The sequence below is a fragment of the Cibotium barometz genome, chromosome 3 (genome assembly GCF_041138505.1).
Source record: "Cibotium barometz isolate CiBa-2024 chromosome 3, ASM4113850v1, whole genome shotgun sequence".
Taxonomy (NCBI): Eukaryota; Viridiplantae; Streptophyta; class Polypodiopsida; order Cyatheales; family Cibotiaceae; genus Cibotium; species Cibotium barometz.
In genome coordinates this window covers 69,091,777-69,107,386 of record NC_141048.1, presented here as the reverse complement: position 1 = coordinate 69,107,386, position 15,610 = coordinate 69,091,777, and the positions used below count along the sequence as shown (strand labels likewise).

At 45.5% G+C, this 15,610-nt stretch overlaps 1 protein-coding gene across 1 annotated transcript in view; it reads left to right on the top strand.

Moving 5' to 3' along the window:
• The first annotated feature begins 9,670 nt into the window (after positions 1 to 9,670).
• LOC147640463 (nuclear transport factor 2B-like) overlaps positions 9,671 to 15,610 on the top strand; it is a 30,626-nt gene continuing 24,686 nt past the window's right edge. The window contains exon 1 of the mRNA XM_086780916.1: positions 9,671 to 10,054. Within this exon, the coding sequence (XP_086637042.1) occupies positions 9,755 to 10,054 (300 nt within the window). The 5' untranslated portion in view covers positions 9,671 to 9,754. The remainder of the gene's footprint in view (positions 10,055 to 15,610) is intronic.

Below are 15,610 nucleotides of genomic sequence, written 5' to 3'. Positions count from 1 at the left end.
CCATAGGAAGTCATGTACCTGTTATCCTCGTGCTAACGGTTAGGCTGAGAGCACTAACAAAGTCTTGTGCTGGTAGCTTTGCAAGGCTTGCCACCAACATCCTCAACAATGGCCAGATGCTATCATTGGTGTACTTTGGGCCTACCACACAACCTCCAAGGCCACCACATATCACACTCCATTCCAACTAGCATTTGGTCTCTTGAGGCATCTCCCCCTTCGAGTTCAATAGCGGCTCCCCAAGGGTGGGCTCTCCACGCTCCTTGAACCCTCATACCTCACAGGAAGCAAGCATCTTGTGGCTCTCCATCCTGGAAGAAACCCGTGCCATGCCAATAAAGCATTGACTGTAGAACAAAACCGTCGTGCAAATCATGGCACGACCATCACCTATGCCGTCCGTAATTCAAGAAGGTGACTTGGTTCTTGTCTATACCATGCTCAGTACCTCAAGCGAGCCAAAAAGCGTGTTCCTGCATGGGAAGGCCCATTCACAGTACATGCAATATTTTTCCAAGACACAGTGGACGGAGCTCCACACTCATTAGGAAAAATTTGGACTCACAAACTAACCCTCTAAGGACTTTCTCTATCTTCCATGAATCAAGGAAAAGTGTAAAAATAATGTTATAATATTTTTTTTTTCCCGAGAAAAGATCCTTTCATTAGTTATAAAAAAACGCCCACTGGGCTACAAAAGAAACCTCCTCCTGCTCATAAGAAGGCAAAGCAGAAATCCAATCAAGGCAGCAAGGGAGACGCTCCCTAGGTGCAAAAAAGTACAAATAACTGAGAGGCTATATCATACAATAGGAGGGGGGAAATCCAAACAGGTGGCCTGTAGTGCCAGCGGGGGTACCCGCGTGTAGAGTATAGAAAGGGCCGCTGCGCCAAGTGGTGTGGAAGGCCTGGCGCCACAAGATCGCTCGATCCGAGTCGTCCCGACGGATGCGGTCATACTGTCCTCGCAGGGTGTGAATCAACTCCTACCAGATAGCCCGAACTGTCTCTACTGGTGGTTGTAGTCTCCCCTCAAAGGCCGTGAAAAACAACGGGCTCTCCAGGTGAACCATATGGTGAGGCTGCTGAGGAGCTCCCATCGTAAATCCCTCTCCTGTGTCCAGCCAGCTGTCGAGAAATCCGGTGAAGGACCCCTAATGAATCTGATGGCTTGGCTGTCCTGCTCCGTCTTGTATCCCAGAGCTGGCCTTGACGAAGTCGACTAAGCAACAGCTCTCCATGTATACATGCCCTCTGGAGAGAGAGGAGCCAAAATGCGCAGCATCCTCAGCCAAATCTACTGCGCTTGTGGGCAGTCCCATAGGCAATGTCTATGTCTCCAATGGGTGGCCGCATCGGACGCAGGCCGACGGAAGGCCACTGTAGACAAGCCAGGTGCAACTGCAGAGCCCCTGTGGGCAACCAGCCCACTGGAAAGCCGATATCCTGCGTGCCTGTCGGCTAGCCCAGAGCCTAGCCCAGATCCTAGTCCAAAAATCCTCCAGGAACTCCTGTGAGAGTCCCTGTATAGCCGCTAATGCTCGGATGCAGCTGGAGAGACCATCCTCCTCGCAGTCAAAATATGCCTCCCCAACCGAACAGTGTACTGGAAAAAGGTGATCTCTATGGCCTCGGGGGATGCATAAGGATCATGCCACTCGTACTCGCCAGGGTCCCGCTGGAGCCGGGCCAAGGGGCGCGTAGCATGCCAATCAGAGTCCACATTTGCAGGGTCTAGATCAATATGCCACTTCCGAGAAGCGGTGGCCACTACCCGTATCCTCTGAAAGATGCACTTTGCAACCAAGGGCGACTCCGCCTCCACTCTCTGAAGTCTGCCCTCATCCTATATCTCATAGTAGAGGCATCTACCATCCTCAGTGCCTCAGTGCAAGCTTTGACAGCAATCAGGATCTCCAACTGTGTTAAGGCTCCCATCCACCGTGGGGCCGCTGGCTCAAAAGGCATGAACCACTCCTCAGTGAGTGCCTCCTGAATGTCATCCCTCATAATCAGCCCCCCTCTGAAATGACTTAGCCTCGCCGCATGGATCTCCTCTGGGAGACTTCAAAAGGCTTGCCAATCTCCAAAACTACATGCTAGGCCTGCCGCCGCCAATGGTCCCCAGGCTAGAGACGAGGCCGAGAACCCAGCATCATATGACACTGCTCTATGCGTACCGCGGGGCTCCATATGAGCGGCTATCTGGCCCGCTCCTCATCACAAGTGGGAGGTCTCTGAGAAAGCCCCAGTCTCAGCAACTCCCAAGCTCGCAGGATGCTCAAGGCAAATCTGTCCTCCCATCCTCTACTGAGGCCTGTCCTCCTCATCTCTATGAAGATCCACCATATCTCTGGTGCCCAAGTGCCCCCTGCTGGGGGGGAGCTCTAGCCTGCAGCCGCCGCTGCTGAAAAAGAAGCTCCTTCCAAGGCTCAGTGCCTGGAAGCAGCCCCTGAACAATTAGCTTCCCCAACAAGGCTCTACTCTGATTAGCTGGATCTATAATGCCCAAGCCCCCTTGGGCCAGCGAAAGAGTAATAACTGCCCAAGCAACCTTAGCCCGGGCTGGCTGACCATCCCGCCCAGACCAAAGAAAGTTCCTGATCAGCCTCTGTACCTGGCTGATGTGCAGGAGCTCGAGAAGATCCAGCAAGACGTGATGTACCACATAGTCGCTAAAAGCACCTGATTTGTCACCAAACCACCACCCTCCCAGCCAAGGATAGCCGAGCTGTACTCCGATATAAAAGCTTCTTCCGAATGCTCACAAGAAGCGAGGTGATCTGCTGCTCAGGTGACAAATCAAGTCCAATCTGGCATCCCAGATACCTCACTGTTGTGCCAGGAGGAATCCATCTAAAACCCGGGTCTGGGCTCCATGCCGGAGCGGGAGCGCTACTGATCCAAAAAGCCACTGTCTTGCACCAATTGATCAGTGCTCCCGAAGCCACACCAAAAACCTATAGCGCCTGCTCTGCCCTCTGTAGATTGGCCTCCTGGCCATGCAGAAACAATCCCGTGTCATCAGCAAACTCAGAATCGAGCAGGTCCTCACCCCGGACTGGAAGCTGGAGTCCTCGCAGACCAACCTCCTCTGCTGTCAGATACATGTTCATAGCCTCTGCAAAGAAAAGAAAAAGGAACGGGGCGAGGGGGCATCCCTAACGGACTGATCTGGTCAACTCAAAACTCAGCCCTCGTCCTCCTGCCATCAACACTTGGCTACGAACTATGGAATATAGAGCCGCCACTCCTCGAATCCAGTCTGGCTCAAAACCCAGGCGAAGCATAGTGCCCTCTAGAAACCCCAATCGACTCTATCGTATGCCTTCTCAAAATCTAGAAGCATAACGACCAAGTCCTCATCAAGAAATCTAGCTCGGGCCGTTGCCTCCCAAAAGGTGAAAATGTTGTCAAGGATACTGTGCTCCTTGACGAATCCTGTCTGGGTAGCATGAATCAACTCCCCAAGGAAGGGCTGGGATCCTCAACAAACTCAAGGCCTTTGCTAGGACCTTGTAGACAGTATTGAGGATCGTAATAGGCCTCCAATGCCGAATATCATTTGACGCTCCCTCCCCCTTGGGGATAAGAAAGATCAAGCACTCTGAAAACTCTGTGGCATCACCCCAGTGTCCAAAACATACTGAAAGCCCCTGTGGAGGCCAAGCCCCAAAAGGTCCCAATAGGGCATAAAAAAGGCAAGCGTCAATCCGTCCTCCCCAGGGCAACTATGACGCGAAAGGACCCTCAAAGCCTCAACAAGCTCATCCTGGGAAAGGGGCTCACCCAAAATTGTGCGCATACGATCTGTGACCCTCCTCTGCGCATGGGCCCACACAGTCTGCCTACAAGCATGGGCCCACATAGCCTGCTGTCTGCAAAAAGCATCACGTGCCTTCGTGGCTAGCTCCGCTAAAAGAAGGTCTCTATAGAACTCAGTGGTGGCAATAGCTCTAATCTCCCCGGGCTCAGTGGGTGGCTAACAATCCATCCTGCCTCCTGAGCTGACATACTCATGCTCGAGCATGGCGGGGTCCGGTGATCTCAAAAAACTCCCCAGTCACCCTATCACCAAGCTGCGTCCCCACTGAGAGGCCTGGCGCGATGATAGTAGAACTCGTGTCTCTGTTCCTCTACCTCTCTAACCTCCTAGTGTGCCTGGCTCAGCTGTGGGATGCCACCCACTCACATGTAGGCAGCTGCTCCTGAAGACGCTGGAGCGAAGCAAGGCTACGTCTCAAGCGACGCTCCCACTCTCGTGTCTCTCCCAGCCGTGTCAAGGCTGTAGCGTGCAAAAAAGAGCTGAGCTCGATGAGTCCCTGGGCACACTGGCATGCTGCATCGAGGTCAGAGCTTTGGCTATCATGCCATATCCTCTCAATGTCCTCAAAAAGACTGGGATCTATAAGTATCCTCTCTGGGATCCTCAACTGCAAGCTGGTCTCCCATGTCCTCTCCTCAAGTGTCAAAATAACTAGTGCATGGTCTGAAAAAGTGGTGCCAGCGAGAATGCCAACGGAGCCACCACGCTCCCCGAACCTGTCGCCCACATAGAAGCGATCAATCCGTGATAGATTAGTCCCTCCCTACCTACGATCCGATCGAGAAAAACTAAGACTGTCCTGAGAATGGGAGAAAGCCTCATGCTGCCATGCATCAGTGATCCGCATTGTCATACAAAATCGCTCCCAAGCTGCAAGCTCCGTGCCGTGCACTGTAACATGACTGCCTCCCACCCTATCGGCCGGGTCCTTATGCATGTTGAAGTCTCCCCCGACACACCAATGTGCGGCCTCGGGGCAGTGCATCTGTAACAAGGGTCCAGAACTCTGCTCTAGCACTAGCATGGTTGGGTGCATAGACATTGAGCACACCAAAGTGCTCATCGTGCATCCTCAGAATAACATACTGCGCTCTACCAGGCACAATGACCCCGCGATCCACAATGGCCTGCCGCCATACATCTGCAATGACCATACATACTCCTCCCTGGCCACCCAAGGGGCCAAAACCTGCAAACCAAAATGTGTCCCATCTACCAAGCATCACCGACCCATATCTCTGTATCCTACTCTCACTCAAATGGTGCTCCTGCATCATCAAAATATCAATACTGCCCCCAACCAGGCATCTCTGAAGCTCCTGCCTCAAGCAACCATGATAACGTACATAGTGTGTGCCGCCAAGGCCCTATACATTCCATGAGATGATCCTCATGGATGACCTGCTGAGGTGGAGGCTGTCTCAGTCATACGGTGGGTCTTCACAAGCAGCTTGGATGGAGAGTAATCCCCATCCGAGCGGCTATGAATCTGCCCACCCGAAGAGTCTCGAACCAGGCGCCAGTTGGCTGTGTCCCATAGCGACTGCCTCCCGCTATGCATACGTGCTAGGTCTGCCACTATGCGAACCACCAAATGTCGATTCCCGGAGGCATCCGCATTCCCGATATCAAAGAAATGTGCCAACTCCCAGAGTCGGCCTATCACGTCTGTCATCTCCAAATCGCTCACATGGTGAGAAAACTCAACTGCCTGAGTCTTAAAAGTACTAAGAGCGAGATCCAGAGTCCATTCCCGGTTGCTAGTGCCGCAAAGAGGGAAGGAGAAGGCCACCACTGAATCAAGTGCCTCCTCCCCTTGGGCCGGAGGTATCACCACATGAACTCTGATGGTTGGGTGCTGGCTCATGGGGGCCCTCCGCTCCAAAAAGGCGTGTAAAGGAGTAGTCGAAAGCCTCCGAGCACTGTCTAGTGTCGAGACTACTCAGCCGACTGCGGATAGAGGATATCCGTGAAGCACGAATCGGCATGGTAGGTCTCCTCTGCGGTGCACGAGCAAGGTCGATGCCAGTGCCCGTCCGTCAGACTGCAGGTGAGCGCCAGGGCACTGCCAGTGCCTCCCGGGGAGCTGAGGCGAGCGGAGGGGGAGGAGGGGGGGAGAAGGGAGTGGGGAAGGAGCCGCTAAAAATGCGGGAGCGGGAACGGAAGGAGTGTAATGTTGGTATCACCCCATGTATCGACCATGGCTTTTGTAAAATTTTGAAGCTCTTCTTGAAATTTTTGGCGCTCCTCTACAGTCGTCCTGCTTTTGCTCATTAATTTAACCATCTTATTGAAGTTTGACCAAAATTTCTCACATAGAACTACAAGGCTTGGATTAGTGCAGTCAAATGTTATGCATTTACACAAATCCTTCCACAAGTCCCAAGACTTTGAGTTCTTTACTTTTTCTGGACTCTCTAGAAAATGTCTTGCCTTATATCCACTCATTGACACCTATTGGGCCACTTCATGATTAATTCCAGAGGTCTTCTTGTTAACAGTAATCTGCACATTGCCGCCATGGCATCTAATTGACACCTATTGGGCCACTTCATGATTAATTCGAGAGGTCTTCTTATTCACAGTAATCTGCACATTGCCGCCAATTGAGTTCAATAGTTCCTCTACTTTTTGAAGAGCTTCATGTTGTCTTACCTTGCCTTGCATAGTAAATGCATAACGTGACACTTGAGTAGATGATCAAACACACGCATGAATGCATGCAAAGTACAAAAGTGGACATTCTTGACTTCAAATGGAATTACAAGATTCCATTCGGGGTCTCTTATATGCCTGTTTGGCTCAGCTAGCATGTTAGAAGACAAGACACCACCAATCTAATTGCCAGCATTATCATCCATTGTGTCATTCTCATCATCTTGATTCTCTACCCTCCTCTTCCTTCCTGCCTTCTGTTTCTTTTCTCTCACCATTCTCATACACCATGGACAAGAATTTGGGGTGTTAGCACCTTGTGGACACCCAAGAAGGCACTTTATTGTCTTCAAGTCACCTCCTAAATGCCTGTCTATTGTATAAGTGCCCTTACCCTCCACTTATAATTTTTTCCCTTGAATCTGTGCTTTAGTGACATTGGTAATCCATGGTATCCTATCAAACATCCAAGCCAGCACTTCATGTGTCTCCTTCGGTACTTCAAACGCCCCAAGCCACCATATCTCTCTCTTAGATTGGACACTAAAAGAGGAAAAACTTAACTTCTACAACCTAAAGACCTAAAAAGTAAACCCTAACAAATTATAGATTAAACATTAAAATTAGGTCAAAATATTTAGATCCCATAATGATAAGTCTACTTGGACATTAAAGAAAAAAATTTAAAATTTCTTTAAAACCATCTTTACTTTTATATTAAGATTTCAAAAAGAAATTCATTAACATCTCACTCATTTCTCACTTCATAAGTAAGAATAGATTTTAGCATGCATACTTGAAATATTTTTCACACTTTAGGTTCAACTATTAACATCCCAATTAAGAACTTGAATTTAATAAAATAAATTTAAGATAAAGAAAATTTGTGTTAGAATTTAAGTTTCAGAGGGAACTAGCCACTCCATCTCAAACTTATATTCTAAAAGAGTGATACATGGAATTAATCTGGTAGTATGGGGACATGAGATTAATTTCATGTACTTACACTAGGCACATTTATGTCTTCTATCTTTTTCCATCTTATGACTGTGTGTGGAATGCGCCTTTGTGGTATGGGACACTTAGACTCGTTTCACATATGTTTATTTAATTGGTTCATTGATTATACGCATTATGTGTTGATCAAGTTTTCCACACCAATCATGAAGCCATTCTCTCATGGATTTACGCAACTGAGGACAGTTGCAAACCAAGCAAGAGGAAATGTTATGAGACCTACTCTTGATTATGGGGAATTATATTTCTTATTTTATATCGGGGATGCCTGTGTGTATCATGCTAGTTGGTATGTGTGCTTTAATAGTATGGTTGCCTATTCCTCATGATGAAGTTGGGATTAATTAATCGTTTAACTAATATGGATTATGTTTATGAGTATGGGTATCGAGATGTGTGAGGGTACCAATTGAGGTGTCGCACTATACGAGGGTACCGATTAATGTGTCACATGGAATGAGATGTCCGAGGGTACTGATTGAGGTGTCGTATGGATGGTGGATTGAGCGGTGGTGCGAAGATGAAGATCATGTGCTAATCATACATTAGAATTTTATTAATCATTTGTAGCCTATCATGTGGCTAGATTTTATGTGCGAGTGTGCATAAGATTAATTTATGTGCAAATATACGTGCACAAGTAATGTGTACAGGCCTATTAGTATTTATCATTAGGTAAAGGTTTTGTCATGTATAAACCTTAGAAACCTTTGACAAGGTTATTCATATTAAAGCAAAAGCCTGAAAGTGAAAAATGTGCTATTATATAATGGTTCCAAGGGTTAAAAATACGAATATGGCATAAATATTGCATATGGGAGAAGGAGCCACACACGTCGGGAGGGAGATTGCACCCAATACTTGTCTTTTGTGTAGTGAAGGATATTTTTTAAGTGTTTGCGTTCATCTTCTTATGTTTGTTTTAATTTTTCTCTATTCAATTCATTTGTTTTTGTGAGGATTTGGTTTAAGCTTATACTTGGAAGAAGATTCCTGTTTCATAAAATTTAAGATCAGCATCACATGTATTTGAGAGAGTACAAATTTAAAAAAAAGGATATTAAATCAACTAAGGTGCAAGAAACAAAGGAATTATTTGTAACTTTTTTTAGATAGAAAACTCGATTCTTAATGTTAGGACTTAGATCCATGCACTGAATCCAAATTTCAACAGTAAACCATTTACAATTAATAAGGATAAATAACTATGTTGTAAGAAAGGCTAAAAACAACACAATTCGGCTAATAAAGGGTCAGATTTGCATGCACATATGTAGGGCCACTCACCATCCATTAAAAATGTGCATAAAGCTTTAAAAATTACGTCAAAACATTAGGAAAAAGTGGCTATTCACATGAGAAGAAGTAATAGTTTAGTTTCATATATCAAAACTACAAAAATAGACCATTACTACATAAGACACACATGGCTAAAAACCTTCACATGCTCCAATTGCCACACTGGACACCACTATGAACTTCATACTTGGACACCACTCAAACACCCAAAAAAAAAATATCAAAATCAATCTCCATTGCTAGATCCCAAGATTTTTGACCTAAGGTTTGAATGAACCTTTCCCTCGAAGCCTCGCAATGTTGTTGGTTGAGCACAAGGATTGTGACTAGGTCACTTTGATTGCCTCAAAGCAAGATTGAGAAAAAGATAGGTTCCCTTTTACTTAAAGGCAATTCAAAGTTTGAGAAATCCTTTTGGAAATGATGGGGGAAGGAAAACTCCTAAAAATGTTTAAAATTTAATCATAATTGGTTTAAAGTATGAAAAAAAATTCTTGTTCAAACTTACCACTTTCTTTGCGAAAATGTGTGATGGAAAAATAGTTTCCCAAACATTCCTCAAGCTCAAAGGCAAGTGCCAAACATCACAACAAGAGTCTTCATCGTTCTCAGTGTTACCTAAGATCGACTGTGGCTATTCCCCATCCCTAAATTCTTGCGTGTCGAGAGAGGTTGCCAACCTCTTTTATGGGCATGCCGATTAGGCTTGATTTTTGGCGGGCACCTTTGCCTTTCAAAATTGACTCGTTCGGTGAAATATAGCAAGTTTTTTGTTTTGTATTTTAGTATAATTTTTGTAAGTATTTTACGACCAAAATGCTAAAAAAAAGGGGCGTGACCGGTCAAAAAAGCATCGATCGTCTCTAGCTATTTTTGAACATCACATGCTTCCACGGGGCCTCTCCTCCGGTCTCGTTTCTTGGAACTCGTCATTCTTCCAGTTGTTTTGGCTCCGTCATGACCGACCCCGACAGCATCGCGAGGGCCTTCGTGGAGCACTACTACGCCATCTTCGACTCGAGCCGCGCGAGCCTGCTACCCCTTTACCAGGACCACTCCATGCTCACCATTGAGGGCGAGAAGATCCAGGGCGCCCAGCAGATCGTCTCCAAACTCACCTCCCTGCCCTTCTCCCACTGCAAGCACGCTATATCCAACGTCGACAGCCAGCCCTCCGGCCCTGGCGACGGCATTCTCGTTTTCGTCAGCGGCGCTCTGCAGCTCCCTGGCGAGGATCGCCCCCTCAGATTCTCCCAGGTAAGCTTTTCTCCGAAACCCTAGGATATGGCTCACTTCCGACTTCCTGCAAAACGTAAGCAAAGGTGGACTTACCTTATTGAACTGCAAAACTCAGGATCTAGAATTCCTGATTTGGCAGGCTGTTTCTGTACTTGAAAACTCTAGGATACTGGGGTCCCAGGGTTTTGATGCCACGTAGAAAATTCTAGTTTTTGATCAGTACCCTTTTTGCTGTCTTGCTTCGACGTTGCTTTGAATTGCAAACCCCAGGATATGGCAAACCAATGATTTTTCGGTTTGGCTGGCTAGTTCTACACTGTCTATGAATTGCAAAATTCTATGGGCCTAGGTTTCTAAACTTGACATCCATCATCCAGCATCCAAATAGTTTAACTAATTGGTTCATGTTTAATTGTGTTAATCATCATCAATAAGTAAGTGACTCTGGCCAATGGGTGTGTAGCCTAGCGGTGTGTGGGTTTGTGACCAAGAAGGGGGGAGTTTCTGAGTTCAAATCCTCGCAGGTGTCGGGGCCTTTTGTAGCCTTAATTGTACCGCCTGGACCAAGCCACCTTGGGATGGGCACTCAAGTTGCTACTACAAAAGGATCTACTCAAGGAAGAAAAATAAACTGAGTGACTTTGAGATACGTGTTAGGGTTAGGGTTCCATAGACAGAGACACACACAGAGAATCAGTAGCAACAAGAACACATAGAAGTTGATGATTGATGCTCACACAAAAGTGGATTGCATAGAATGTGTGGAGCTAGAGAGTTGTCTCTATAATATCAAAATACAATAATAATGGTGGTGTTCTTTCACACCAGATGTCCAAGGGGAAAAACCCAAAGGGAGAAAAGTGCCCTTGGTTAGCCCATGTTCGCATGTGGCACTACTCATAGCATATATACACACATAGAATCAGCAGTAAGAACACACAGAAGTTGATGATTGGTGCTCACACAAAAGAGCATTGCATAGAATGTGTGGAGCTAAAGAGTTGACTCCATAATATCAAAATACAATAATAATGGTGGTGTCCTTTCACACTAGATGTCAGGGGGGAAAACCTAAAGGGAGAAAAGTGCCCTTGGTTAGCCCATGTTTACATGTAGCACTACTCATAATATATATGTCAATAAATCTCCCTTGTAGTGGCAATGTGAACGTGTACAAGGTCGGTAGTAGATCACTCTCTGTAGGAGAGTAAGCCTAAAGCTTTGCGGAAAGCTTCAAACTTCTCTCAAGGCAATGCCTTTGTGAACAGATCTGCAACATTGTCCTGTGTAGAGCAGTAAGATAATGAGATCTCCCCTGCATGAATTCTCTCCCTGACATAATGATAATGAATCTCTCTGTGCTTAGTGTGTGCATGAAACTGGGTTTTGTGCAACGGCTATAGTACTATGATTGTTAGTGAGTATGGTGGTGGGTGTTTGCTGACACTCACAAAGATCGGTCATCAATCTCCTCAGCCATCCACAATCTAGTGTGGTTGTAAAAGTTGCCCTGTACGCAGCCTCACAAGTAGATGTGGCAATAGTGGGTTGCTTTTTGCTCAACCATGATATGCATGAATGCCCCAAAAGAAATAATCCCACCGATGGATTGCTGTGTATCATAGTCACCAACCCAATCGAAATCACTGTAAGCATGTAACTGCAAGCTGCACCCCTTGGGATATACCAACGTAAGATCTAGGGAGCCCTGAAGATAGCCGAAGATCCAATTCACTGCTTGTTGCCAATGCTTTGTACTTGGATTGTGCATAAATTTGCTACACTGGGAAACCCCAAACTAAATATCTGGGCGTGTGTTGCATAAGTATATGAGGTAGCCCACTTGTTGGCTGTAAACACTCATATCAAAAGACTCTCCAACATCATACATGCTCAATTTCAGCTTGGCTCCATGGGAGTAGAGATGGGCTTATAATCTTGAAACCCAAATTTGTGTAACAGCTTTTGAATGTACTTTGATTGGTGTACATAAATCTCAACATTTGTCCGCACAAATTGTATGCCCAAATAATAATGCAACAATCCTAAATGTGTCATCTCAAATGACGTTTGCAATTCAGCTTTGAATGCTGAAATTTTCTCCATATCATTCCCAGCTAGCAACGTGTCAATCCACATAAAGAATGAGCATAATCAAAGTGCCATGATCCTCTTTCACATAGAGGGTGCTTTCTGTTGGACTATTGCGAAAACCTTGCGTGGTCAAATAAGTATGTATCTTCTCATACCAAACTCAGGGAGCTTGGTTGAGACCATAAAGTGCTTTTTGAAGCTTGCATACTTTGTTTTCATGACCATGCATCACAAAACCAATGGGTTGATTTACATAAACTTCTTCCAGCAAATCCCCATTGAGAAAAGCTGATTTTATGTCCAACTAATGCAGTTTCCATCCATGATGTGCAACCAATGCAACAACACATCTAACTGTGGCCATATTAGAAGTAAGTGCGAAAGTCTCATCATAATCAATGCCCTTTTTTTTGGGCATATTCTTTGGCCACTAGCTTGGCCTTGTACCTGTCAATGGTACCATCAAACTTTCTTTTCAACTTGTATACCCACTTTGTGCCAATGGGCTTCTTGTCAGCAGACAAGTCTACCAAATCCCATGTGCTTTTTTTATTGATAGAATCCATCTCATTTTGCATGGCTTTTACCCAATGCTCATCCTCATGAGCCTCTTCAAATAAATCTGGCTCATCTACATCACAAAGTGTACTCATGCAAGCAAAATCTGCTTGTTCTCTTGCATTATGTGAACCAGCCCGTGTCTTGCTACTAAGAGGAGCTGAAAGTTTGCTCTCTTGTAAAGTACGGAGTAGCCTCTTCCGTTGCTGTCTGTGCTTGCTCCACTGCTTCCTCCACATTTTGAGGTGTATTTGAGCGCCCAAATGCTGTCCATTAGGCAAAGTTGATGGCTGATCTGTTGAGCCATCAATTCCCAACGGGAGAAGTCCTTCAAACATGTTAAGTGGGCTTGAAGGTGGCTGTCCAAAAAATTCAGCTAATGGCTGGTCTGAATTTTCAGCAAACACATCTCTGCCGTCCAAAATCCTTTGTGTGGAAGGATTAAAGAGATGGTAGCCTTTACTGCCATTGCTGTAACCCAAAAATATGTACTTAGTGGCTTTGTCATCAAGCTTACCTCGCAATTGCTGAGGTACATGTGCACATGTCACATGCACTCTGCACTCAGTGCATGGTGACAAACTGGCTCATCATCAGCAGTGCAACATTTGTACATTATTAGAACCCAGTAGGATGATATTTGTTGTACATCGTGACCCCATGGTATATCCTCAGTCCAGGATAAGTCAGGGAGGAGCTACATAGGTCATTCCTCAGCCTTAGCGGGTCAGTCAGTCAGTCAAGTCCCTTAACCCACTTGGAGAGAATCATTCATGCATGTAAAGTCAGTAGAAGCCTTAGGGTTTGCATCAGAAAGCACTCTGCATCCTGCATAATATGCATTCATATGCCTGTGCATCATTTAGAACATCCCAGAAACCTTAGGGAATTAACTAGGATTTATCTGGTATTGTTCCCATATTTTATGGTATTTATTTAGCATTTATTGTCATTTATAAATATAAACTTTATTAAATAAATGACCAGCCAACTTGACCAGCCCCTATCTAGTATAAATAGGCTTCCATAGGGCTTAGTTCATCATTCAGTCTTCAGTGTGCTAAGAGCTTTCCTCCTCAGTCCTAGGAGTACCCTTGCCTTCAGCCCTAGACTAATCCAACACCATTGGAGCTTCTGCGTTTGCTTTTCCAGCCTTGAGAACCTGCGTTTTGCTTCAATCAGCTGTTCAGCAGTACTTGTACATCAACGCAACAGTCCAGTAGACATTCAGCAGCTCAGCAGTCCTTGCAGATCATAGGCGCAGCCATTCAGCACTTCCACAGGTCCCAAAACAGCATATATCTCTGTGTTTTTGCATACATCACGCCTGCACTTTAGTCATACAGTCTGCGTTTCAGTCCAGCATCAGTCCTACAATAGTAGTCAGCCCTACAGACCTGTGTTTGTAGATTCCCAGCAGTTTCAGCCTTGATTCATCAGTCTACATCAGTATCCAGCATTCAGTGCATCATCCAGGCATACACCAGTCATCTAGTAAAGGTAGTCTATCATTCATAAGCATTTAGAGCATTCTAACATAGCTTAGAACAGTCCACTGCCTTCTTTTCTCAGCCTCAGGTGTGCAGCCCTTCCTCATGCCCTTGGGAAGAGTGCATAGGCTCGAGATCAGTTCATTGAGGTGTTTCTACAGTCGTGTACAGTTCAGCCAAGCTTCCGATCCTCCGAGATCTTGCTTTGGCTTATCTACAGTCCACAGTCATTCTCTCTAAAGTAATAAAGCAAATACTATCTCATCATCGGGATAGGGGGCCCTTCAGTGGGTAATTTCAATCTGGTGTACAGTTCTCATATCTCTCTCACATATCTCTTTAAAGTTTGAAGTATTAAAGTGGATTGCTAAACCATGAAACTCAGGATACAGAAGACGGTGTGAGCATTTGTGTGACAGGATCTTCCAATACAAAGACTTCTGCTGCATATCACATTGGTATTAGATTCAAATTGTCCACACACCCCGTATCCTAGCGTGGGGGCATCCTTGGATGGCTAGATTGCTATCCCCGACGGACCTTTCATCGACATATCTATGGACTTTGTAGGGCCTCTACCATCATCCACCGGATCCCGTAACACTCAGTGTTTTACCATTGTGGATCACTTTAGTAAATTTTGCATGCTCATCCCATGCAAGCATACGGCCACAGCCGAGGATGTAGCCTGTCTGTTTCTCAAGCATTGGTATCCAGTTTGTGGTTTGCCTAGCACCATAACATCAGATAGAGATTCCAAGTTTACCTCGCATTTCTGGAGGGCATTATTTGAAAACTTCGGAACTAAGTTGCAGTTGTCTAGTGCATTCCATCCGCAGACAGATGGCCAAACAGAAATTTATAACAAGTTGGCCTTTGATGTTCTCAAGTCATACTGTCATGACTAGCAGTCCAAATGGGAACATTATCTTCCATTGGTCCAAGCTATCTTGAACGACACTCATTCATCCAGTGTTGGACGGACTCCATATGAAGCAGCCTTTGATTGCTGTTTTTCTTCTCTTTTGACGAGAATGGTGTCTCCATCTTTAGAGGCTAATAAAACCACGGAAGCATTTTCCGAGATCATTGAGTCAGTCAAGGACCGCTTGACCAAAGCTCAGGAAGCATATAGCAGACAGGCAAATAAGTCTAGACGAGATGTCCACTTCAAGGAAGGGGATTGAGTCTATTTGCGTATCATGAAACAGAGATTGAAACAAGTGGGGAAACGTTGTTCCAAGCTTTCATTCCTTAGTTTTGGCCCTTTTCCAATAGTTAAGAAGTTAAGTGATGTCTCCACGAAATTAAAGTTGCCTACGAGTTGGACAATGCATGATGTTTTCCATGTTTCTTGGCTAAAACCATATGTTGGTCCAGAAGTGTTTGATGTTTTAGATGAACAACAGCTAGACGTGGTTCAGTCATACAG